This window comes from Fusarium falciforme, chromosome 4 (genome assembly GCF_026873545.1).
Source record: "Fusarium falciforme chromosome 4, complete sequence".
NCBI classification, from domain to species: Eukaryota; Fungi; Ascomycota; class Sordariomycetes; order Hypocreales; family Nectriaceae; genus Fusarium; species Fusarium falciforme.
In genome coordinates this window covers 87,446-111,153 of record NC_070547.1, presented here as the reverse complement: position 1 = coordinate 111,153, position 23,708 = coordinate 87,446, and the positions used below count along the sequence as shown (strand labels likewise).

The window sequence follows — 23,708 nt, the reverse complement described above, 5'->3', positions numbered from 1 at the left end:
CTCGTTTATCTAGGGTTTCGTTCAATGAGCGCGGACTCCACTTCCTTCCACGGAAGGTGGATTTGCATAGTCACGCTCTGGACCTGGACCAAGGACTTAGCAGGGCTTTCTATGGACTAACAAGGGCGGCGACAGGACGCTTCTTTCAGCTACTCTGGCGTGATATCGACGGCCTTCCTGGCTATGACTATTTCCAACTTGGCAGGAGGGATAGTTCGGTATACGAGAGACCACGGCTGAACACAACAAAGAGGGCGAGGATCGACATATCCGTGTATCACGGCATCAAATTGTCCGTTCTCGCGATAAGTGCTCAAAGATAGTAAAGAATATAAATACTGAGAGAATTACGGCTCGTTTGAACAATATCATCTCAGCTTCGTCCATCTTCAGTCTGACTACTACTCCGCTTTCATCATGGTTTCCAAGTCTATTCTCGCTGTTCTTCTCGGCACCGCCGGTGTCCTGGCCCTCCCCCCTCGTTGCGCCGTCTCTGATCCTACACCGGAACAGTTGGACAATGCCGCAACTCTCAAGGCCATTGAGGAAACCGCCAGAATCGCCGCCAGGGCCTCCATCACTGTTGAAACATATTTCCATGTTGTCTCGTCTTCCTCATCCAAGTACATCACCCAAAAGCAGCTACAAGACCAGCTGGTCTACATGAACGATTCTTATGGCCCCCATGGAGTTACGTTCAGGCTGGCGGGCACCGATTTCACCACAAACATCAACTGGGCTGCTGGCAACGGCGAGGTTGCGATGAAGAGGCAGCTCCGTAAAGGAGATTACAGCACTCTCAACCTCTACTTTGTTGACACTCCCAAGCTGGATGGCCGCACGGCTCTCGGCTACTGCCACTTCCCCGAGCCTGGGGTGACAGCTGGATCCACGACTTTCATCAAGGACGGTTGCGTCATTGATGCGCAAACCGTCCCCGGCGGAACTGCTGAACCATACAACCTGGGTGGAACTGCTGTCCACGAGATTGGACACTGGTTCAATCTCTTCCATACTTTCCAGGGCGGCTGCACTGGCAGTGGAGACTTTGTTAGCGATACCCCTGCCCAGGGTAAAAACACATCGGGTTGCCCTGCCCGCTCGGATACGTGCCCAAACCAGCCTGGCGATGACCCCATCCACAATTACATGGATTATTCTGACGAGTAAGGACTTTCTATACATTTTCTGGCTTATCAATGACTAATTTGACATAGTATCTGTTATGAGGAGTTTACTCCCGGCCAGGAGACTCGCCTTCACACCGCTTGGGAGACTTATCGCCAGTAGAGAGACAGGTTTTGTGGATCTACTCTGACCGACTTGTGTACATAGTTCTTAGTTGCTGAATTGATGATGAAGTGATGAGTGTATTTGAGATGTTGATAAGACTCAAGTGTTGATGGCTGTACTATCGCTCCGGCTACGGGTCAAGGAAAAATCGCGCACGTGTTGTCTCCATTTCCACTCAATCTTAAAGGTCCATCACTTCGCTGATCCCACCCCATATCCATCTCACAGGACTGACAATGTTGATGACCAGCCGCTTCACCTCCCAGAAAACTACGTACAAAGCCCATTCGATACGGTAGATGATGACCATAGCCCCACTCATAATCCAGGAGGCGGTTTTCTTGACCTGCTGTATAACCGGATGGGAACACTTCCAAGGTCTCGTCACTGCAGAAGTGCTCAGATCCTCTAGTTCATCATCCACAGCCCAGTCTAGCCTCGTACGATAGACGTTGTACACGAGGGGGCCACCGCACATCTCACGGGCATCAAATGGACATTCAAACCGGCACTGCGTTTCATTGACCCGTGATGATGGCGGCGGGTATGAGCGAGAGCAATGGCAGCCGCCACCCTGTCTTAGTGCGACAGGATATCCATTTGCAGTGCATGCGTATGTGCAAGAATCTCCCTGAGTCTCGCGGTTGAAAGACCTATGGTCTACGGTCTTATAACTCGCTGGTGTGTCATTGAAACAACCATAGAACGGTAGCTTTGGCAACTCGTGATCCTCTTTGTCATCGGCGACGAGAGGCTGCAACCCCGTATTCATAACGCTAAGGAGAGCCTCGCGTCCGCCGCAGGCCTGTGGCAGATATCCAGGACATGGGATATCGCATTGCCGGTCCTTCACTCTGGAGCTTCTCTTGGGATATGTGTCCGAGCAGAAGCAACTCTGTTCATACATCAACGCAACGGGCTTTCCCATGCGTCTGCAGTACCGAGGACAGCTAGTAACCGTGTTGGTTGATTCCCTGCCCTTGGGTCGTCGGGTAAACTCCCTGGGGCGCGAGTTGTAGCAGCCGTGGTATGTCATCCGGACTAAGGTCAGCTCCATAAAGGGACTCTGCTCAGAAGGACCGTCGACAGTTCCAACCTGATGCTTGACCTTTTGCGAGAGCCCGGTGAGGTACGCAGTGTACATAAATGAATGGCCACCACACATATGATCAGTGCTGCCACGGCATGGGATCCCACAAGACTCATCGTCAACCAATGCCGTCTTAGGTGGGTAGGTAGTGGCGCAGTGACACTCAGAGCCATGGATCATGGCAATCGTTTTGCTCCTGATCCGACAAAGGTTGGTACAGGACTTGAGAAAATCACTTGTGCTGCGCGCGCGCAACGGCGTACGAACTGCGCCCTTGGGAAGCTGCTTGAAACATCCCTGCGAGACGAACTGGTGGGAAGTTGCAAGTCGCTTAGGCTGCTGCCCAGTTACTGCGACGGTGCCCTGAGACCGTGGGGGAGGAAGAGGCTCATGCTCGATGTCCAACTTGATGCCCAGATTGTAGACGCTGTAGGCTCCTGGACCACCACACACCCAATGGTGTTTGCCGGAACATGGTAGTATGCATCGTTCTTCAGGGAGTAGTGACCGTTCGGTTGGATACTTGTCGGCGCAGTAGCACTTATCGCCGTTCATGAGCATAACACTGTATTGCCGGCCCTTGCATTGGTGATAGCACCAATTTGGGGCCATATTTGTCCGCCGAAAGAAGGTGAATTGGCTCGGAAGCTTACTGAAACAGCCTTGTGAGGTGTATTGGTCCAATGCAGGAGGCTGCACGGGTAGTCGCTTGGTTCTGAACGTGTCAGGGTCCGATGTCTGGGCGACTGCCAGAACCACCCAGAGAAGAAGGGGGAAAAGAGTGACAAACATCATTTTGAGCTTTGCCATGGCATCGAAAAGTGAGATGGCTTTAGTAAGAAGCAGAAAGAGAGTTGCGGTTGGGGGATGGACCTCTTTTCTCCATTCCTATCAAAGGACCAACCAGGTCCCCCTGCAATTTGCGAAACTAGCCATGAGCTGCTGTTGGTCTGCACAGCCAATAAATACGGAACAGCACACTGGAGAATGGGATGGTGACAAGGATGGGACCAACACCTTGTCACTAAATAGAGCCCTACGTCATGCCTGTATCCTAGCATTCCAGCTGATCCTTCAGCCGTGGTGTCGACCAACAACATCTTGAACCAGATTAGGTAAACGCCGAACCCACAAGGCGTTCTCAGAAACAATGGATGAAGGTTCGGGCGGTTGAGACGCATCTGAATTACTTAGTCGGTAGCAACTCATGCTATTTCGAGACGTCTTGCTATAAAATGGGCAAATAACCAGTGATGGACCTCTGAGTTGCGCCAGCACTCCTGAAATGGGTGTGTAAGCAGGCTGGTTTAAGTATAGATAGGTTGCCAATGATTCACACTACCATTCAACCCTATCTAGAAATCAATCTGCATGAAGGGCCGCACTATTTTGCTTGACCTTGGGTGCTTGACCGCCTAGTTTTTGTTGATATAGTTATTTGTGGTTTACGGTCTCAGCAACTCAAAAGCAACTAGCTAATGTCAGGATCATGTCAAGTCTGATCTAAGAAATGGAAACATTTAAAATACGGATTAATAACGCGGTTATTTGTTCTTTCCAGTAGCTTCATTTGTGATCTGTATTCTCGAATGTCAGTTTTTGCGAGGTTGAGAGTAATGGTATTAAACCCCGCGGAAACCACGGATACCGCGGCACTTAGTAGAGGTCTTCACACACTTCATCATTTACCCATAATATTTGAGCCATCCATTACCTGGCCTCTTCTTCGCAATTACTGTAGGCACCTTTCTGCAAGCGTGCCACTGCTAACTCGCCTGCAAACATACTAGCATCTCAAAGATGTCGAAGCTTCAGTACACCTTACCTTTATTTACTTCTATTATTAGTATTTCTCACCCAGTGCTTTAGCTTCAGAGTGAACCATGTGGCAATAGCTGTCCCAGATCTTGACGACGCAATTGAGTAGTGCTCAGAGGTTTTCAACCTAACCCTCCTAATACCTGCGTTAACACTGGATCGATCCAAGACGCCGGATGACTCCATTTTTACAATCTACCCACCTAGTTGCCAGTGGATGCGGCTGGCTCTCCTTGGTGCTGACCCTGGAGGCCCCGCAGACTTGGAGCTCTTCCAGTTTCAAGACCCAACACAGGAGGAGGAGGGCAACTTTGAGCTCCAGTACAGGCGAGGTGGATACTTCCATATGGCTCTGGCAATTGAGGATGTAGATGTTGTGGTCGAGAAAATAGTGAGTCGGGGTGGCAGAAAGGTTGGGCCGGATATGCCCTGTTCACAATCCCACAAAGCTGCCTATGTCACGGATAAATGAGGGAATGTGATGGAAATTATGAGTGCCAGCTACTCAGATATTGTGGCTGAAGTAATGGAGCAGTATAGGGAGGTCAGCAACAACTGAAGATAGTCATGCTAGGCACTTCTACAGTCAGGTTGCGGAGCTTGCACCACGTGTGAAGTCACGTGCCCAGTTTTCAGGGCATGGCTAGAAAGGGGGAAGCGCGTATCGACTCTTCTTCTTCCGTCATGACACCGGTGGTAATGCGTCAGCAAACTGACCTCTAGGTTCGACAGGTCTAAGCCCAACAAGCGACCAGCTCAACATTTTTCGACTAGTCACCGCATAACGACCTACAGAGCCAATGTCGTTGTGGGGGGGAGTGGCAGGCCATTCGGGCCAGGCTCAAGGCTCTGGTAACCCTTCCCGACGATTAGCTCTCAATGTCGGCCTCAACCGCTCTCATGCCGTTGCTCATCTGTTGACACGAGAAAGGCTTGCGATGCTTGTCGAAAACGAAAGACCAAATGCGACGAGAATAAGCCATCCTGTGGGCGCTGCGCTCGCCTTGGCTTGGACTGCAGCTACGTCGAAACAGTTGCTGCAAAGTAGGCCAGCATTCTAACCGATCCCCTTGATGTGACAGGCATCTGACGAAATGCCGCCCCTAGAAAGAATCTTTCGGTTGCCGAGTTGGAAGGGACACTTAAACGCATGGATGAGAAATTAGACATCTTGACTGCATTTGCTCGGCAAACTGAAGGACAGTCCAGAAGCTTTATGGCTCGGGCAGCCCACGAGGCTCCGGCTACGGCTTCTAGTCCCAGTACCCAGGTTGCTACTTTCAGTCCCATGAACTTCGGGGGTGGAGACCTTTACGCAGCTCCAACCCCGTTTCTTGACACGGGCCGGATCCGGGAGGAGCTCTCCCTCTCGCAGAGACACTCGACGGCTCCGCAACACTTGCTTACCTGGCCATGTTCCCCCCTTCAACTGAGCGAGCCTGATCTGCAATACCCCATGCATCTCGAGATAAAGCGATCTAAGATGTCCCAGTCAACGGCACCACCCCGCCGCCTCGAGATGTTGTCAAGAGATCGTTCTTGGCTTTCAGGGTTGTCTTTATCAGATGTGCACCTCTTGACGAAGTCGTACTTTGAGCACTTCCATCCGTCTTGCCTCATCTTAGACGAGAACGTATTCTACTCCGACATCCTCAGCAAGGCTTTGCAGATAAACTTCGCAAAGGACCATAGCACATGCACTGTGCTGCTTGTCTGTGCCATAGGTTCTATTGCCGCCTACTACTCTGGGCACGAAGACTGGTGCTCAAGCTTTGAACATGACGTCGGTATCGGTTTCTTCAATCTGGCAAACGAGATGTTTCGCGATCTGGAATGCGCAAACTGGAGCAACGTGGAGTGTCTACTACTGATGGGGTATGTGCTTATCTGGACAAGTAAGGCTTTTGCTGACGAGAATGCGTGCCTCAGAGTGTTCTATTCTGCTAAAATTAGGGTATATGATGCGTGGCAAGTAAGCCATCGGGCTTGTTGCACCATCTTGATCTTAGTCCCCCTGTACGCCATCCTGAGTCCTCTTTCCACGCGACTGACTGCTGATTTGCTGAAGGCAGGGAACCTTGGGGGCACGGGAATGCCAACTATTCTGGATTGCATATCTGCACGAGAGGTATTCTTGGACAACCCGGGAGACTAAAAACACTGCTCACAACGTCACAGTCAAATCCTCGCTGAGTTCGACTTCCCAGCTAGTGGTTTGGGAAAGCTGGCCAGCAGCATACCGTTGCCGCTCATGCCTGGCGCGGGAACAGACCCCCATTACGCTAAATATCAGTTCTTCTTTCTAGCTCTTATCTCGATGAGAAAGCTTCTAAATCGGATTCTCTTCCACTTGTATAGCAGAGGTACGCCATGGATGACTGACTAGCTGACCTGTCGATGCTTACTAGATGGCCTATCAAGAGCAGAATAGCGAAAACCCGAGCCACGATTCGCCATCAGCTGAGAAGCCCACGGCGTTCTTATCAGCAACTCCCTCTATCATTCAGGAGCTAGACCGTCAGCTCGAAGAATGGCGAATGTGCTTGCCATCTGGGCTCGAATTCTCTGCATACTCAGAGGCCCAGCAAGCCGGCGACCAAAATATGACTCAGATACGGCCGATCCACGAACGTTTACGTGGAAACCTCATGACGCGATATTTCGCCGCCAAGTCTATTATCCACCGCCCATTCATCTACAGGGCTCTACACTGTGAACATGGTAGCATGCTGTCCGAGGAGGATCAGATCGGTGCCCAGACCGCTATCGGAAGCGCGTTCAGGTGCACCCTCTACAGTGGAATCTTCCATGAACCTCTGCCGTTGCTATTGCATCCTATCAACACTTGCCGAAGGTGTGGTCCAGACAGCCAGAAACCGTCTTGATGCTAATCAGAGCCTAGTCTTTTTGCCCTCGAAGTGCAAATTTCGCTTTTGCTTCGCAGGGAAACGCTCCATTTCGTGCTACCTAAGGATTGGAAGATGGCAGGGAAGGCAAGAGAAATTATCACGGGGCTCACAACGGAAATGTCCCCTACAGTTGCGCGAGACTGGGAAATATTGCAATTACTATCCTAATTGACTTTTTAAACCTCTACATCAGCAGCCCCAATGAATTAGTTGATCCACTGGAATGCCTTGGAGGAGCGGAACGTCGCAGTTACGCCCTTGTCTCGCGAATCCTTGGCCGCCGTGACATGGAACTCGGCATCCCCCTCAATCACCCACTTGTCGACTGCATCATCCCAGTATGAGACGCTCACTTTATCGAGGGTCGCGCGTGCTGTGACTGTCTCTCCTACGCGCACAAGAACCTTGTCCCAGCCTTTGAGCTCTCTAACTGGTCTTCCCAATCGAGGATTGACTTGGTTGACATAGAACTGAACAATTTCCTTGCCGTCACGATCACCTGTGTTGGTGACATCCACCGCGACCTCAATATCACCATTGGCGGGAAGCACATCTCCGCTGAGTCGAATATTGCTGTACCTGAACGTCGTGTAAGAGAGGCCTGCACCGAAGGGGAAGAGGGGATCGATTTTGCGCAGATCGTAGAAACGATAGCCGGCGTAGATACCCTCGCCGTAGTGAACGATGTCATTTTCTCCAGGATGATTTCCATACGAGGGATTATCCTCAAGTCGCTTCGGGAAAGTGATTGGAAGCTTGCCGCTCGGGTTGGTAGCCCCAAGAAGGACATCCGCCAGAGAGTTTCCTAGCTCTTGTCCCTGGTACCAAGCCTGGATGATAGCCGGAACCTGCTCGCTCCAGGGCATCGTGATGGGACTACCTGTCTGATTCACGACGATAGTGTTGGGGTTTGCTTCGGCCACGGCAGCAATGAACTCGTTCGATCGCCCCGGCAAGTCCATCGACACCATGTCGCTGGTCTCAGTCTCCCACTCGTGGTCCTTGCCCACCACCACGATGGTGATGTCGCTGTCCCGCGCCATGTTGACTCCTTCTTGGAAGAACTTTGCGAGATCACCAGGGTTCTCCATGAATCCTATGCGACCACCATCTTGGACCTCGTCACGCTCTAGTTCTGCCATGAAGTCGAGGTCGTACGGCTTCGGTTCCCGACTGATCGACTCGAGAACCAGCTCGTATTCTTGACCCGCTTGCATGTGTATCTTGAAACGCTCCTCCGGCGAACCGTAGCTCATGAAGAGTGCAGACTTCGGGGACCACCAGTGCCGGTCAATGTTAATGAGTATTTTCCCGTCCAGAATGAGCTTGCCAGGACCACATGAAGACAGCGAAAACTCATGCAATCCCGTGGTCTTTGGAGTAATGATGGTCTTGCCCCTGTAGGAGTATCGCTCACCTGTGGTCAACTCAGGTGGGAGCCCGTCATAACAGACCAGGTGAGAGCTTGGGCGATTCTCCACCATGAAGGGTTCGCCGCTATGGCTCATGTTCCGATAGAATGATAACAAGAAGCCAGGCTTCCCTGTTTCCGGATTTCTCATCACAGCGGGATCGACGAGAGGGACGTAGCGATGTGTGAGGATGCCTGCATGTGTCTGAACTTTGGCTGTTGGGGCCTTCTCCATCACCTGGGTCTTGATGGACTCATACGGTGTCGTGCGGTAGTGAGGTGCCAAGTTTGAACTTCCACCACCCGTGGCAACTGACCGTGCAGCGTTGGGGCCGATAACAGCAATCGTTTTGCCGTTCAAATTGGATAGCGGGAGAAGATTGGTAGAGTTCTTGAGCAAAACGATCCCTGGAGAGAGGTTGTGAGTAGATTCCTCGTCGAGGTTCTAGAGTACCATACCTTCAGTACCAGCCCGACGAAGGATCTTCCGGTGTTCGGGAAGATCATCAGCCTTTTCTGGTCCCTCCTTCCAGTCCGGAATGCTGCTTTTTCCCGTCTTGTAAAGCAGCTCTAGAACCCGCGAAGCTGACGCGTCGATGAATGATGCGTCCATCAATCCTTGACGAAAAGCCTCGATCAAATGTTTGCCCCTCCGTCGGATTGGCCCAGGCATCTCGAGGTCCAAGCTGCTACTTGTCAGCCACTGATATTCCCCAATTGGGGCACATCTTGAGAGCTCACCCTGCTTGAACAGACGGAACAACACTGTTGGTGCCGAACCAATCACTCATAACGAGGCCGTCCCAACCCCATTCTTTTCGAAGCACGTCATGTAAGAGAAACTCATGACCAGAACAGAAAGTGCCGTTGACTTTGTTGTAAGCTGTCATCACACTCCATGGGTTGCTATCTCGGATGGCAATTTGGAAGGGCTGCAGGGCGATTTCCCGCAGAGCACGATCGGGAATCTTTTCATCAATGAAGAACCGACGGGTTTCCTGGTCATTCGCAACGAAGTGTTTAACACATGTTCCGATACCCGCTTCCTGTATGGAATTGATGTATGTGGCGGCGAGCTTTCCGGTCAAGAAAGGATCCTCGCTGTAGGCCTCGAAATTGCGACCACCGAGCGGAGTCCTCGGAATGCAGACTGATTGCTGCTTAGAAGTGCGGCCATGGACCGTTGTGATAAAGCGATGACTTACCTGTAGGGCCAAGCAGGACATCAACCTCCTTGCTCTTGGCCTCGGCGATAAGGACTTGGCAGACGTCCTTGATAACCTGCTTGTCCCAGGTAGCAGCCAACGAGACACTGCAGAAGTCGATTCGTTAGTCACTCTCATAATATCCATCGACAATACGCTTCCTACCCTGTTGGTGCTGAAGCCGCACTCACTCCATCAGTGAAAATGCCACCGCGGACACCCACAGGCCCATCCGAGGTCTTGATGCGGGAAACCCCAAGGCGAGGAATGGGGTGTGTTCTCCAAAGATCTTCTCCAGAAAGCAGCATGACCTTTTCCTCTAGGGTCATCTGCGACAGTTTCTCTCGTGCCCAAGCCTTGGCATGATTTGTGTCATTGCCGTTGACTGGGCTAGGAGCTGCCACTGGCTGTAATTTGATGACGGTCATGGTTATGTCCAAACTGAGTGAAGATAGGATGGAACCGAGCTGAGAAATGGCTCAAGTGTTGTCAGCTCTTGAAAAGTACTCCAGGCCAAAAAGAGAATACCGGCCATCTTTAAGACGTGGATGACCGTCGTCCCAATCTAGTCATGGCACCCCTTGTGACACAATTGCCAAGATCTTCATGAACGGGGAGACACGGACCTGACTCCACTCATGGACCAAGATGGTGCGTCGGACCTGGTCCGTCTCTCCGCGCGATCGCGACTCACCCTTAACCGCTTTGGAACATAGGGTTACCACCGAGCCATTTTCTGGGGCCCCAGGTTCTCACTCCTGTCAATCCGGGGACGACCACGGGACTCTCTGATCTGCGCTAGAGATTCTCGACCATCAGGAGTCAGTTCATGTTTAGAGACCATCATCAAGTCCAAGGCCGGAGTGGTGTAGGATGAACGTGGTTCAAAACAAACTATAAAGGTAATTCTCGCCTACGCCCTCAAATCCTTTGATCCTCAGCAACCACATCTTAACCTTTTCTTTCACCAGACACCCGTCCAATTGGCATCGGCCCAAAATGACCTCCAATATTCCCACAGGTCGTCCTGCTCGGAGTGTGGCCGAGATTCTAGCTCAGGACCACACTTCTCCTTTTGCACTCACCCCATCGCTTATCAACCTCTATTCCATTCTCGCTCCCGCTTGTCTCGTCGTTTGCGCAACCAACGGCTATGATTCGAGTCTTCTTACTGGTCTTCAAGGTGTTGAAGCCTGGAAGGAACAATTCAGCTCGCCACAGGGTGCGCTCCTGGGCATCACCAGCGCGTCTTATCCCCTCGGCGCAATTCTTTCTACACCGTTATCCGCCTTTATCTCGGATCGCTTCGGTCGTCGTCAGTCTATCATAATCGGAAGTCTCATAATGATCCTCGGTGTTGTTATGCAAACCGCCAGCTCCAGCATTGGCCTCTTTCTCGGCGGAAGGATAGTCGTCGGATTCGGTATCACACTCGCCCTCGCAGCCGGCCCGGTCCTCATCTCGGAACTCGCTCATCCACGACATCGAGTCTTGTTCAGCTCCCTATACAATACGAGTTTCTACTTGGGCGCTCTCCTGGCAGGCTGGGTTGCCTTTGGAAGCTACCGCATCCAGAGTGCCTGGGCATGGCGTCTTCCGACCCTTCTCCAAGCGGGACCTGCCCTCATTCAGATTACCTTCATCTGGTTCCTCGACGAATCCCCTCGATGGCTGATATACAAAGACCGTGGAGAAGAGGCATATAAAATCCTGGTAAAGAACCATGGAAACGGAGATTGGAATGATCCTCTCGTGCAGGCTCAGTTTTGGGAGATGAACGAGACTCTCAAAGCTGAACGAGCTGTCGAGGAACAGGGCTTGAAGCTCTTCATCGCTACATCAGGCAATCGGAAGCGACTGTTCCTTCTTATCACTCTGGCTGTTTTCGGACAATGGAGCGGTAACGGCCTTGTGTCATACTACCTCACCAAGATTTTGACCAGCATCGGTATTGTAACCCAGCATGACCAAACCATGCTAACGGGTACAATCAGCACTGTCAACTATGCCACTGCATTATTCGCCGCCGTTCTGTCTACCAAGGTTGGCCGTCGAACGATGTTTGTTGGTGGCGGTATAGCCATGTTTGTGACCTTCTCTGCTCTCACGGCGAGCATCGCTGTGTACAACGAGAATGGTTCAAAGGCAGCGAGCAAGTCAGCGCTTGCTTTCATCTTCATCTACTACGCGTCCTTCAACATGTGCCTGAACCCACTGCTGTTCGCATATCCCACCGAGATCTTGCCCTTCAGACTTCGAGCAATGGGTCTGAGTATCCTACTGTTCGCGAACAAGGCTGCTTTGTTCTTCAACCAATTTGTTAACCCCGTTGGGATGGACGACTTGGGATGGAAGTATTACCTCGTTTATGTGGTTTGGCTGTTGGTAGAAGTGCTCGTCTTCTGGTTCTTCTACCCCGAGACGAAGGGCTTTACTTTGGAAAAGGTACAGGAGGTGTTTGGGGACGGCGTGGATCTTGATGGCCCAGAAGAGAAGGGAAAGCTAGGGGGAGCTTTTGGTGCCCATGAGATGAACGATGAGGACAGCGCACATGTTGAAAAGGTTACTCAGGTCAAGTCTCTGACGGCCCAGTGAGGGTAGAGTTTATTTGGACTGCATCGCGTCCTCCTAATCTTGAACTACATAGATTTTACCCATTACTCATACATAGACATCATGCTCTCAGACTTTTACATGCTCATAATCCACCACAATCCTCAGAGTGTAACCTTAGCAGCAAGGCAGCACATCAGACTCGCCATTGGCTGGAAGTAATACAAAATCATGTTGCCAGCGCTCAAGCCCACTAACGAGGCCAAGTGAACTCCACTGGCCTCGGGCCAGGCTGAGGCCTGGCGTACAAACGAGGACCAAAGAACTGCCGCCCTAGATTAGCCAGGTGTACATGACCTGTTTCTCCATTAGAGGGACACCTACGCGGCAGGACGACTTCATTAAGTCTGGTCAAGATGCGAGCCGCAAAACCTTCATGACCCTCACTTATCGACTGGCTGAGTATGGACACCATGGGAGGAATAACCGAGCACATGCTCATTGCCGCGACTATGTGCTGTCAGTATATTCAGCAATACATCCATCAACATGGCAAGGCCAACAATCACCAAGACCAAGAGCATGGGTACTTCGTCAAAAGCCTGTGACTCTCCAATGGCATCCTGTGCCCCCAGAGACACCAGGAGAGAGAGGCCAAAGAACATCAACGGCCGACAGTAGCTGACGACATGCGTCTGCCCGTAATTAGCAACCAGGCTTAGTCTGTCGGGACGGATACATACCCATCGATGAGAAGGTGTTCCATCTTTAGTGCACGAATCAAGCTTGTGGGATGCCGCACGCCGAGCAAGCCATACCTTCTGGTGGGGAGTCAGCCACGAAACCTCAAACGAGCGCCTAATAAGGTCCAATGGAATCAGTGGCAGGGCAAGGCATACCGCGGAAGATGCTAGCACGATCTTCAGGCTTAGTTAACCGATCGAGGGCCGGGCTTTAATTATAATAAAGAATATGTTTTTAATATATTATAGTATTATAATCCTAATACTGATACAATAGCTCTTTTTTTTTTAAGCTTCTATTACTTATAGTTAAAGAGCCATACTTAGTGATATTATTATAAGAGATTAAGCCTCTTATAGGGTATTTAAAAGCTCTAACCTCTATATAAGAAATAAAAAAAATATCTTTTTTATTTTCTTTTAAGATTATAATCTCTTAATATAATATTAAGAATTATAATTAAGAAATAATATAACACTAAGAATTTCAATATTATAGCTATAGTTATAGCTTTAGTCCCTATTAGTACTAAGTATAAAAATTAATACCTTTTTTTATTTTTTCTTTAGTTACTTTAACCTTAAAAGAAATAATATTAAAAATAATATAAGATATCTCTTAATATATAATGTTAATATAATAATTAGGCTCTATAAGTAATAAGCTTAGCTTATAGATAAATAATATATTAAGCTAATTATCTTAGGCGATAAAGTATTCCTTATAATATTAGAGAGTATAGAGGTAGGTACCTTAGGTATTAAGGTATTTTATATAATATTATTAGCTATTAAAGATATAAAAGCTTAAAAAGCTTATAGCTCTAGAGCTTAATAATTATTCTTTTATTAAGGCTATAAAAAATAATATAAGCTAGGTTAATAGCCTATTATAGCTAATTATAGAGTTAAAGTTAATAAAAAGAATTAATAAAAATAAATAAATAAAAGGGGAAAGCTAAGAGGAAGGGATTAAAGTTATTAAGTTATAGGGGTAACTTAAGCTATTAAGAAGGAAAAAGGTTTTAGTCGTGAAGGTAGAAAGGTTTAGGTTATGGCTGCGAGGATAAATTAACCTATGAGGAGGGTTACGGCGAGATTTAGTTAGATAGGAGCTTGAATGCAATATCTCGGCAAATTGCCAAAGTTTGGCTCGTACGCATCATCTTTGAACATAATGGATGCTAGCATAATTCCAAAGGCCACGTGTTCTTGAAGATGCCCCCCAGTACATCCAAGGAGGAAAACAACCTTGTGGCCTACAAGGGCCCAGACTGGAAGGCGCAGAGGCATTTCCATCAGGCTCTACCACGACCAGGTAAGTATGACGAATGCCGAAAGGAGGAAGCCGTCCACTGAGCCCGCGAGAAAGAGAAACATGGTTACTGTGGATGGGGAGGTCTCGTAGTGATATTGAGGGGGTGGTATTGGTAGGAACCCTAGAGATAGTCAGCTCGAGATCGTCGTGAGAGGAGGGTGACAGTCTTTACATTTGAACATGATCATATACCGGAAAGCGCGGGCAAGAGACACCCGCGTTAGGACAAGATAAGCCAGGGGCTGGACTATAAGAAACGAAGTGGTGTAAGTCAACCCGTAGGTCAGGTGGACTTCGAGATTTAGGAAGTGACCTGATGAGCCATCCATATCGACAACAATCTAGATTTATTAGTAAACGCGGATCAAGTTCTCAGTGAATCTTACAATGCAAATGATGAAGAAGATGACTTCTGCGATCCACATGCGGGACTTATCTTGGAGTATTTTCTCGTCTGCCCCTTCAGGATTGGTCGAATTTGCCTCGAGATCAGTCTGCGACGCTGACCGAATGGTATTGATAGTGCTCTCCAGAGGTACTTTCCTGGACGGCGGAGGCAGAGAAAATCGAATTCCATCCAGGCAATGCATTTTTCAAGACTTCTCCGGTCTCCAGCCTGGCGTCGGAAGGTCGTCTGTCTCTAATCGTACGAACACAGGAGGGCACGTTGTGTTCCGCCGTCCTCCTCGCCGCAGATGAACATGGCAACTGGAGGTAGCTGACGGCGAAAGTGCGTCAGGGTCATCATCCGAGTATCGACCAGAGAGAATGAAAAGTCGCCATCAGTTTTTGGGGTTACTCGGGAAAGATCACTGTTTTCAGTGTCTGTGTACGACTGAGGGGTGGTGTCCTGAAGTTTCCCGTGATTGAACCCCCAGAGTTGCTTCTCCAAGCTTGCAGCATTCGCCCTTCCTTCAATTCCGATTAGGCATGGCTTAACCGTGCTTTTACAAGCACCTCGGGGAGACAAAAGTAAGATTGGCGCACAGAGGGCGAAAGCGCCAGCGATGTAGTTCACCCAGGCAATCATGGGCGTCACCTCGTCGAAATGGTCCGGTCCCTCCACAAACCACAAAATGACTAGGAAGATATAAGCAAGCCTTGTAAGCATTGCCGGTCTGGTGATCCCCATAGCAAAGAAACCAAAACGGTATTTTGATGTCTCGTTGCCAAACAGAGGCTCGGGGTCCAGATTGTCCCAGTGAACTGTTGCGCCGTGCACTCCATCCAGTCGGATCGTTGTCGGCCCCAGGGCCTCGGAGACTCTGCAGGTTGGGCTTATATCACGCAGATTTGTTCTCCAGCGGTCTGCCATGTCATGCCATGGAGGACCTGGCTGCGGAGCCAGAGATATCAGCTGCACGAGACATGCATCGCTCTTGTTGGCAAGGCGGAGCTTGGCAAAGGCCTCAAATCCCGCGTCACTCTTGTTGATTGGTGGCCGGTTACTACTGGAGAAAAGGCCCATGATGGCGTAGACAATGTCTCCCTGGCTGAAATGGTCTGTCTGCCGCCTGGAAAAGCATGCGAGGGCAGCTTCTATGAGGTGGTCATGTTTGAGAGTAGCTGTGTTCTCGAAGTGGTCTACCAGCTCCTTTACCGCTACAGCATCGTCCCAAGCTCTCTCTGCAAAGTTGCGCTTCGCCAAAGCCTTGGGCTCAGAAGGGTCTCCAGCTGCGTACAGCTTGATCCTGTGCTCGCCTGGGCAGAGGAGGAGCTCGGGCAGAGTCCATAAACGCGAGCCCCATTATCATCGCCAAGGTGTAACGTTTTCGCGAGTAAAAGCCAGGGTCTCTCTCTTTGCTAGTATCGCCGTTGTCTTGTCACAAGCTGAAGGTCCGATGACAATGATCATGGAGTGTGCGGCACGAACGATATCGCAGATGCGGCAGACGTCATCGCTATTGCTTGTTGCTCTCGCATTACCATCGTCGTTCCGGGCACATTCAAAGTCGAGCCAGAACGCCCTCTTCCCAGCTCGTCTCGCTGCATCGATGCCTTAGTTTATGAGGGTCTGTCGATCTCTCTGGGCGAGTTTTCTGTTCGCTTCCCTCGCCTCTTCATTTGGGTAGTTGGACTCGGATATCTCCTCATTCGTGGCGACTCTGAACTGCATTCGAGTGTACGACACGAAGACAAACTCCAAAGCAACGTCATCCCCATTTCCCAAATTTAATCCGATACCTTGATTGTCTTAAAGATGCCCTTGTCGAAGTTTGAACAAAGCATAGATATCGTGGGCACAGATGAGTCGATGCAGCAGCATTGCTATTACCAAGTCGCGCAGTCGCGGCTCCGTGCAAGCTGAGAGCTTGGGCTGGAGCCGTCGGGGTCAATCTGATATCGTCTAGATATGACTGTCGAGTTGGAGTTGCTCCTTGTCTCTGCGGACTCTGATCCAGGCTGGGTGTACTAGCTGCTGATGGTGGACAGAGGACATGGTCATACCGCGTGTCGGGATTGATAAAGATTTCTGATTTGTGATCTGGCCAGAATCCCTCGATCCCAGCGGTCTATCATGGATTCATTCAGTGAGGTTCCATATAGAGAGGCGTGCATTGTATTACCAAGATGCAAAGCAGAGGCCAGGCAATGCCAAGTTTCAAGGCCGCTAGATAGGTTGACTGCAAGGTATAGCGCGCGGTCAGCTTTCCTGGCTCGAAGATGGACGACCCTATCTAGTAGGAGACTCGGAGGACTGAGTGGACTCGGGACCGCGGCCTTCGGATTCGAGTCCATCTCGAGGTGGGAAGTAGAAACCGTGGATCCTCAGCAGTCTGGAGCGCCAACGGAACGAGCTGACTATCAGAGGGCCGAAACCACTGTTCGAGCTGGGGTTCTTGGCGCTCCATGCCGGTTTGTGTCACCATGGTGACTTGTGCGTGGAAGAGATAATGACTTTGCCGCCGAGGTGATGAAACACCGACACAGCCTTGTTGCCTGATAACATAGCCACACAATACAACCCGCGACGCATTCGGCTTTGACCAGTATCTCTGTCTCGCGTCAGAGGAGTAAGGACAAGGGTATTTTACTGGCTAACCTATTTACTTTTAGTCTTCTGCCCCCACCTTTGCTTATCAGTCTGCCGGGTAAATGTGAAAGGACGGCGCTACATTGAACAACCAAGAACGGTGATGGGTGGACATCTATACATCTGGCAGTTTGGACAGTCAATGAAGAAGCTGTGGGTAATGCGTTCTTTGTTATAGCTGAAGCCCGGCCCTTGAGGAGTTAACTGAGCCAGAAGATAGAAGAAGCTGTGAGAATACTCCTTGATAGGCTTGAAGTGTGGTTATGACTGGGAAAGATAAGTCTACCGCCCTCCGCTGGGCTGCTGCACATGGACATAAGACAATGGTAAGGTTTCTTGGCAGGGAGTGTTTAGCAGTATGGACGGGTAGATATCATGGCATTGGGCATCTAGGAAGCGGCATGGCCTTACAAAACCCAGGGTACTCATGATCAAGGCCTAGTCACTAGAGATTCTCAGTTTGCTTTCGTTTTACCAGAATGAGTCAGGAGGTATTGTCACAGGGCGTGTTATGATTGAGACACCAAATCGCGTTTGCCAAAGATCAGGTGACCTTTTTGCAGGGCGAAGTGGCATCCTTACCTCAAGTGACACTCTCAGTGCCTGAAACAGGGCGTTGGTAACAGACGTTGCCTTGGCTCTGGGAAGATAAGGACTGCGACTCCCAGCACTGAGCTTTAAAGAAGAAGAGCTCGATTAGGTCAAACAGATGCAGATTGATTAGAGCATGACCCCTACAGGCTACATCATCTTTCAAACTGAGCAGCACCAACTAAAGCCTGAACTTGACAGAAAATGAGTAGAAAAGAGATGACATAAGAGATACAAGAATATAGAATAACCATTCAACCAAACACGCGCGAATATGCGATTACCGCAAACATAACCCCCTAACTCGATCAAAAGTCAAAAGGAGGGGCATCAACAGAGTCAGCACATCCGTTGACGAATTGTCCATCAGTGGTTGGAGTACTGTCAGACAGGATAACATTGCCATCGGGATCTTCAACGGAAAAGCCAAAGCCACCACCTTGCTGAGCATTGACCCACGATAACCTGAACGGGATGTAGTCTCCGGCATTCTGGACATCGTAGGTGAAGGACCTCGAAGTAGGTGCGTAGTAATCGGCGATGTAGTAGGCATTGCCGTTATTGTATCCCGACCTTGCTGGATCTCCAATCCAAGTGTATACGACATCGTCTAGCTGATCACCTGGGAGATTGAAAGTGTATGTGCCAACCTTGCTGGGGTGGAAATAACCAATGTGCTGCACGATGTTGTACTGGGCATTTGTGCCAGTATCTGTGCCGTAGACAGTAAAGGTTTGATCCTGACTCGGTATGCCAACGGTCGTGGTTGTTCCCCTTGATCCTGGGGATTGCCCGCTAAAAGAAGTGCCAATCTGGAATGTTTGCTGTGACCAGGTTGTAGTCTGCTCAGTAGGATGATATGGGATCTGACCAGGGTTGGTTTCCCCGTCAGGGGCCTGTTCAAAGTTATAAAACGCCCATTCGAGGCCTGGCGTGCAGGGTGGGGTTTCCGATGTTGTTGTTGACGGGGCATCGGAAGTTGTAGATTGCTCAGTGGTTGTGGGTGCATCCGTTGTGGTTGGTGTCGTGGTGGTTGTGGATTCGGCAGATGTGGTTGGCTCCTCGGACGTGGTTGACTCTGCCGGCGTGGTAGTCTCATCAGAGGTTGTGGACTCTTGGGACGTGGTAGACTCTGTTGTGGTCGTAGGCGCTTGAGTAGTTGTAGGCTCCTGAGAGGTAGTAGAGTCCTCGCTTGTGGTTGACGTGGTGGTCTCCTCAGTGGTTGTGGACTCTTCAGATGTAGTAGGGTCTTGTGTTGAGGATGTCTCTGTTGTCGTAGACGGCTCTTCCGTCAACGAAGATCCGTCTGTAGTGCTAGAGGGAGCCTCTGATGAACTGGTCGAGCGACGGACAAACACCGATGTTGTACAGGGGCGAGTGCAATCACTGGGGGGTGGTACCGTGATCACAGGCTCGCAGGTTCCGGCACTGGGACATGGCTCAGTGATAGTTGTGATGACGTCAGGAGGGGGCGTAGTTGTGAGAGCCACTGAGCTAGAAGGGCGGACAAACACTGATGTTGTGCAGGGGCGAGTGCAGTCACTGGGGGGCGGTACAGTAACCACAGGCTCACAGGTTCCAGTACTAAGACATGGCTCAGTGATAGTGGTGATGACATCCGGAGGTGTAGTCGTGAGGGATGGTGTCCTGGGAGGGTAGGTAATGACCGTCGTTGTACAAGGACGCATACAATCCACCGGAGGCGTAATGGTAATGGGCTCGCAGAAGGTTGTAGCCGTGCAGACCTCAGTCAATGTGATGGCAGTGTTCGGTGGCGTTGTGGGAACAGTCGTGACGACCACAGTTTCCACGCATGAGGTCTTACAATTCGAAGCTGGGGTGATAGTGATGGTTCCAGGAGTAGTTCCTGGGACAGTGGTCGTTATAAATCTTGTATTCGGAGGATCCAAAGGGGGAGGGCCTGTGACTACGACCGTGCTTGTGCCTGGCGCTCGTGGGGTCGTTGTAATTCTGGTAGTAAGACTGGGGATAGGTCCTGGGACAGTTACCACGATGGTATGAATACAATCGGAGCTTGAGCAGCCAGGAGCTGGCGGAAGGGTCGTTGTTCCAGGAGTTGGGCCTGTCACGAAGGACGTCGTAGTTCCAGGGACTGGGGGAGGGAATAGGTATTTAGTGATGGTCCAGAAGCCCCCTCTCGGCGGAGGGGTACCCTCAGTCTTCAGCGGGGGAGGTATGCCAGTAATGGTGATGGTGACAACACCAGGGGGAGATTCCGGCTCATTGGGACTTCCAGGATGGCCAGGAACAATGTGTTGACCTGGTACCTGAGGTTGCCCTGGGGGATTTGGCTGAACAGGCGGCGGGTTGGGGTTCGCTGGAGTTGCGGGTTGACCTGGGATCTGAGGCTTCCCAGGACCATTGGGCGGTCCAGAAGTGCTATTTTGACCAGGAGGATTGGTACCCAAAGGCTCGAATGGAATAGTATAAGTCCTAGAGACAGGTTAACTTCTTCCTGGTTCAGCATTGGTAGGACAAGTTACCTAGTGCGAGTGGAAGCCGAGGTGGTCCCATCACAAATGACCTTATAAGGCTGAAGCTCGATAACCTGGAACCCGTTGGGGCAATCAGGCGCGCCAGCTGTAGAGAGACCTGTGCTCGAAAGGAGCAAGGCTGCGCTGCCCCAGGCAAAGGTTTGAAGATGCATTGTGCCAGTCTGAACCGACCAGTTCTCTTCCTTAATGGGATGATGTTTTGGCTAGTAACTTGAAGATGCAGGGGAGTAAAGAGATGTGATGAGAATGAAGGAGCAAGTCGCTGAAGAGCTCAGAGGGTTATATAACTCATGAGAGACCTGCTGGCAGAGTCTCGGCATGCTTTTCAAAATATGGCACCTTGACAAGCCCGGATACAGAAATCCCCTACCTACCTATTCCGGCCATTCCGTTCGGTCTTTAAGCGAGCTTAAAAGTAATAGATGAACATTGCCTATTAGCCTTACTGGATCTCGCACATTCCTTCAAGATGTCTTGCATAGGTAAAGCCCCTGCGTGACATGGTAGGTCGGGCCGAGACATTCAGCCCAGAACCCTCCAGACTATCAGTTAAGTATCCCCACTTAGAGGAGAAGCCAAAGATTACTAGTTGATCACTTAGTCCGCTTTGACAAGAAGTGTTTGTCGGTGATAATAGAGCGGCCGAGGTGGCATTCGTGGGGGTTCAGTCACAAATCATATGGAGCATCCTGTTCAACTCCATACCACCTCGTATCGAGCTTCGGCATCTGAATGCAGCTAACCCACTGAAGTTATCGCCTTGAATTTGGGTTTGAAGAATGAAGGATCACGTCTCTTTCTTCCTGATACGGAGTTCTCTCGTGCTCCTTAACCTCTCCTAGATCGGTCCTTCTTCGGTAGCGTGCCCGCAACGACCTTTTGTCGTCTCTCGTGAGCGATCCCTAAAGCGCCGACCATGAGACATTTTCTGTTCATCTTCATGTTGAAGTTTCTTGTCGGTCTAGGGAATGGATCTGCTCGGCATTAAGATTGAGAGCTGTCAGTCGTCAGAGTGGCTTGTCTATCTCTTCAATCCATACGGATGACAGACTTAGTAAAAGGACATGAGGTCTCGCAGCTATTAGAAATACCATTCTTGCCCCTCGCACTTTGGGAATCGACTGTCAGTGAATCTTCTCTTTCAACACACGAGACATCGTTTCCTCTTGCACAAATTTCTCCCCCTCAAACATGAAGTCATCATCCACCCTCACGCTTCTCGCTCTTTTCACCAGCGCTCTAGCTGGTGCAACTACAGAGCTCCCAAGTTGCGTTACAACCAAGACGCTTCCCACTATCACCATTTACTCTTGTCCTGGGGACAGTGAGCCAACAAAGATTGTTTTTGCACCTGGACAATCTTCAAACTCTGCCCCCAAGCCCGGGGCTCCCGGTTCTTCTGGTGCTCCCAGTGCTCCCGGTGTTCCTGATGCTCCAGGACAATCCGATGGCCCTGAAGAACCCAACGCCAGCGATAACGATGACAACCTCCACGAACCTCAGCAGCCCAACGCCCCTGAGAGTGCTGGCTCTGGTACCAGCCCCGGCTCTGAGTCTGGCTCTAGCCCTAACTCGAACCCTGGCCAACATGTCGGCACTCCCGAGCCCAGCATCACTGGGCCAGGCTTTGCGCCCGGCAGCCCCGAGACACCAAGTGCCATCGCTGTTGCCGGCGCGCCAGCTGTTCATATTGATTCTCAACTATTCATCACTGCCGGAATTGCCGCTTTTGCAATGGTTTGGGTCTAAGGGTATAAGGTTGGAACCACCTGGTGATGGGTGGCAGCTGGTATCGGTAGCTCGAATCATCACTCACACTTTTCCTTGAATCTTGTTTGGGGGACGAAACTGGTTCGCATGTCGCTTAGATAGCTTTAATGCAGTGTTTCTTATCATCGCTAGGATAAGTGGGCGAAGCCAATAGTAAATGGCGGATCGCTGGTGTTAGTAAGGTCGCAAGTTCATACTGAATTGTGCAAGAAGAATGAAATGAGAAAAGAGCGTAGTTGTACTAAGCATAAAGAGGCGTTTTTGTGGCGGCGGCTTACCGCTTCAAAAGTTTAGCGTTATCGGCCACGTTTTATGTCGTTACAATTAAACACGCGGCAGTTAAAGCGAACACATTCCAGATATTCGGCCGAGCCACAACGGTGTATCGTAGATCCTCACCTTATGCGGCCCATCATCAGACTCAAATAATCAACCATACCCATTTCAGAGGCCCACATGTCCCGTCCATCCGCTTAATTGTCATTTATCACTATTATACCATACATGTGTTATAGCATGTCTCTCAAAACATAGAACGTCGAGTTTTTGTGCCCATCGGTACCGAACCTTGACATTTTCAGGCGCACAATCCTCAAAGGATATGAGACCATGATGAACTCGTGGACGATTTGTCGGCCAGAGGGCTCGTCTATATATGTAGCTGTATCTATTGCCTCATTCATCGTGAAGCTAGCACATAGTGCAAGTCAGTTTGAAGAGATGACCATGCTCTTGTCTAGGGTATCTGCATTGTTTCTTAAAAGAATTCAGCTCATATTTGTACTCTCATCAAGATGCCGTTAAAGTGCATGGGAAACAAGGTTGGAATGTGATCTAAGAGAGATGATGGCGGTCATTGGACACCGCTGGTGGGGGTTGGAAGACCCCAGGGAGCTCAAAGGTCCTAGCTTCGATCTCCCTGGTTTGGTCGTATTGGAATACGCCCGGGGAAGTATGATTTGCAAAACTCAGATCGTTCTCTTCCATGGGAGCCCCGCCTCCTATATCAATTAGAAGAAAGAATTGGATCCTTAGGAAGCCTTGCCTCATGTGGAATAGAGAGCCAGGAGCTATACTTTCCCCTTACGCCATGTGGAAGACAACTTGCGACAGTCGGGGGTTTGTGCATTATCACTACTGCGTAACTTAGTTGTTGCTATCTTCTTGAGAGCTCTTGGAGCCGTTATGTTTAGGGTTGGGATCAGGAGGGTCATGATAAATGACCCGACCAAAGATCAGAAACGGCGATCCGTTAGCATGAAAGATGCCTGGTTCACTCAAGAATTGGACCATCTATCCACATTTACTGGTTGCCATTCTTGGAAATGCACTTGCAAATGCTCTCGCATTTTACGGGCCAACAATCATTAACAGCTTTGGCTACGGTAGCCCAGAGTCCAAAGCTCTTGCTTCAGTCGGTTCTTGGATCCAGCTTCTCTTGGATCCAGTCTTCGGCA

At 50.1% G+C, this 23,708-nt stretch overlaps 8 protein-coding genes across 8 annotated transcripts; 4 read left to right on the top strand and 4 right to left on the bottom strand.

Moving 5' to 3' along the window:
- Window positions 1-417: 417 nt before the first annotated feature.
- On the top strand, window positions 418-1,290 carry NCS54_00477700 (Peptidase-M43 domain-containing protein; the record flags this gene model as incomplete). The annotated part of the gene is made up of 2 exons (XM_053150303.1): window positions 418-1,166; window positions 1,218-1,290. 2 exons carry the CDS (start codon window positions 418-420, stop codon window positions 1,288-1,290), a joined length of 822 nt encoding a protein of 273 aa, XP_053006278.1.
- Window positions 1,291-1,474: 184 nt separating this feature from the next.
- On the bottom strand, window positions 1,475-3,193 carry NCS54_00477600 (Hypothetical protein; the record flags this gene model as incomplete). The annotated part of the gene is made up of 1 exon (XM_053150302.1): window positions 1,475-3,193. One exon carries the CDS (start codon window positions 3,191-3,193, stop codon window positions 1,475-1,477), a length of 1,719 nt encoding a protein of 572 aa, XP_053006277.1.
- Window positions 3,194-5,684: 2,491 nt separating this feature from the next.
- NCS54_00477500 (Hypothetical protein) lies at window positions 5,685-7,086 on the top strand (the record flags this gene model as incomplete). Its single annotated transcript, XM_053150301.1, has 5 exons — window positions 5,685-6,076; window positions 6,131-6,217; window positions 6,270-6,329; window positions 6,380-6,564; window positions 6,623-7,086. 5 exons carry the CDS (start codon window positions 5,685-5,687, stop codon window positions 7,084-7,086), a joined length of 1,188 nt encoding a protein of 395 aa, XP_053006276.1.
- A 230-nt stretch (window positions 7,087-7,316) lies between these two features.
- NCS54_00477400 (Beta-glucosidase) lies at window positions 7,317-10,154 on the bottom strand (the record flags this gene model as incomplete). The annotated part of the gene is made up of 5 exons (XM_053150300.1): window positions 7,317-8,929; window positions 8,981-9,207; window positions 9,263-9,671; window positions 9,727-9,833; window positions 9,892-10,154. 5 exons carry the CDS (start codon window positions 10,152-10,154, stop codon window positions 7,317-7,319), a joined length of 2,619 nt encoding a protein of 872 aa, XP_053006275.1.
- A 571-nt stretch (window positions 10,155-10,725) lies between these two features.
- NCS54_00477300 (MFS domain-containing protein) lies at window positions 10,726-12,321 on the top strand (the record flags this gene model as incomplete). The annotated part of the gene is made up of 1 exon (XM_053150299.1): window positions 10,726-12,321. One exon carries the CDS (start codon window positions 10,726-10,728, stop codon window positions 12,319-12,321), a length of 1,596 nt encoding a protein of 531 aa, XP_053006274.1.
- A 2,659-nt stretch (window positions 12,322-14,980) lies between these two features.
- NCS54_00477200 (Hypothetical protein) lies at window positions 14,981-15,808 on the bottom strand (the record flags this gene model as incomplete). The annotated part of the gene is made up of 1 exon (XM_053150298.1): window positions 14,981-15,808. The coding sequence occupies one exon, from the start codon at window positions 15,806-15,808 to the stop codon at window positions 14,981-14,983; it is 828 nt and encodes a 275-aa protein (XP_053006273.1).
- A 2,465-nt stretch (window positions 15,809-18,273) lies between these two features.
- Window positions 18,274-20,633, bottom strand: NCS54_00477100 (PA14 domain-containing protein; the record flags this gene model as incomplete). Its single annotated transcript, XM_053150297.1, has 2 exons — window positions 18,274-20,419; window positions 20,470-20,633. The coding sequence occupies 2 exons, from the start codon at window positions 20,631-20,633 to the stop codon at window positions 18,274-18,276; spliced, it is 2,310 nt and encodes a 769-aa protein (XP_053006272.1).
- A 1,000-nt stretch (window positions 20,634-21,633) lies between these two features.
- Window positions 21,634-22,230, top strand: NCS54_00477000 (Hypothetical protein; the record flags this gene model as incomplete). Its single annotated transcript, XM_053150296.1, has 1 exon — window positions 21,634-22,230. The coding sequence occupies exon 1, from the start codon at window positions 21,673-21,675 to the stop codon at window positions 22,228-22,230; it is 558 nt and encodes a 185-aa protein (XP_053006271.1). The 5' UTR covers window positions 21,634-21,672.
- Window positions 22,231-23,708: the final 1,478 nt, after the last annotated feature.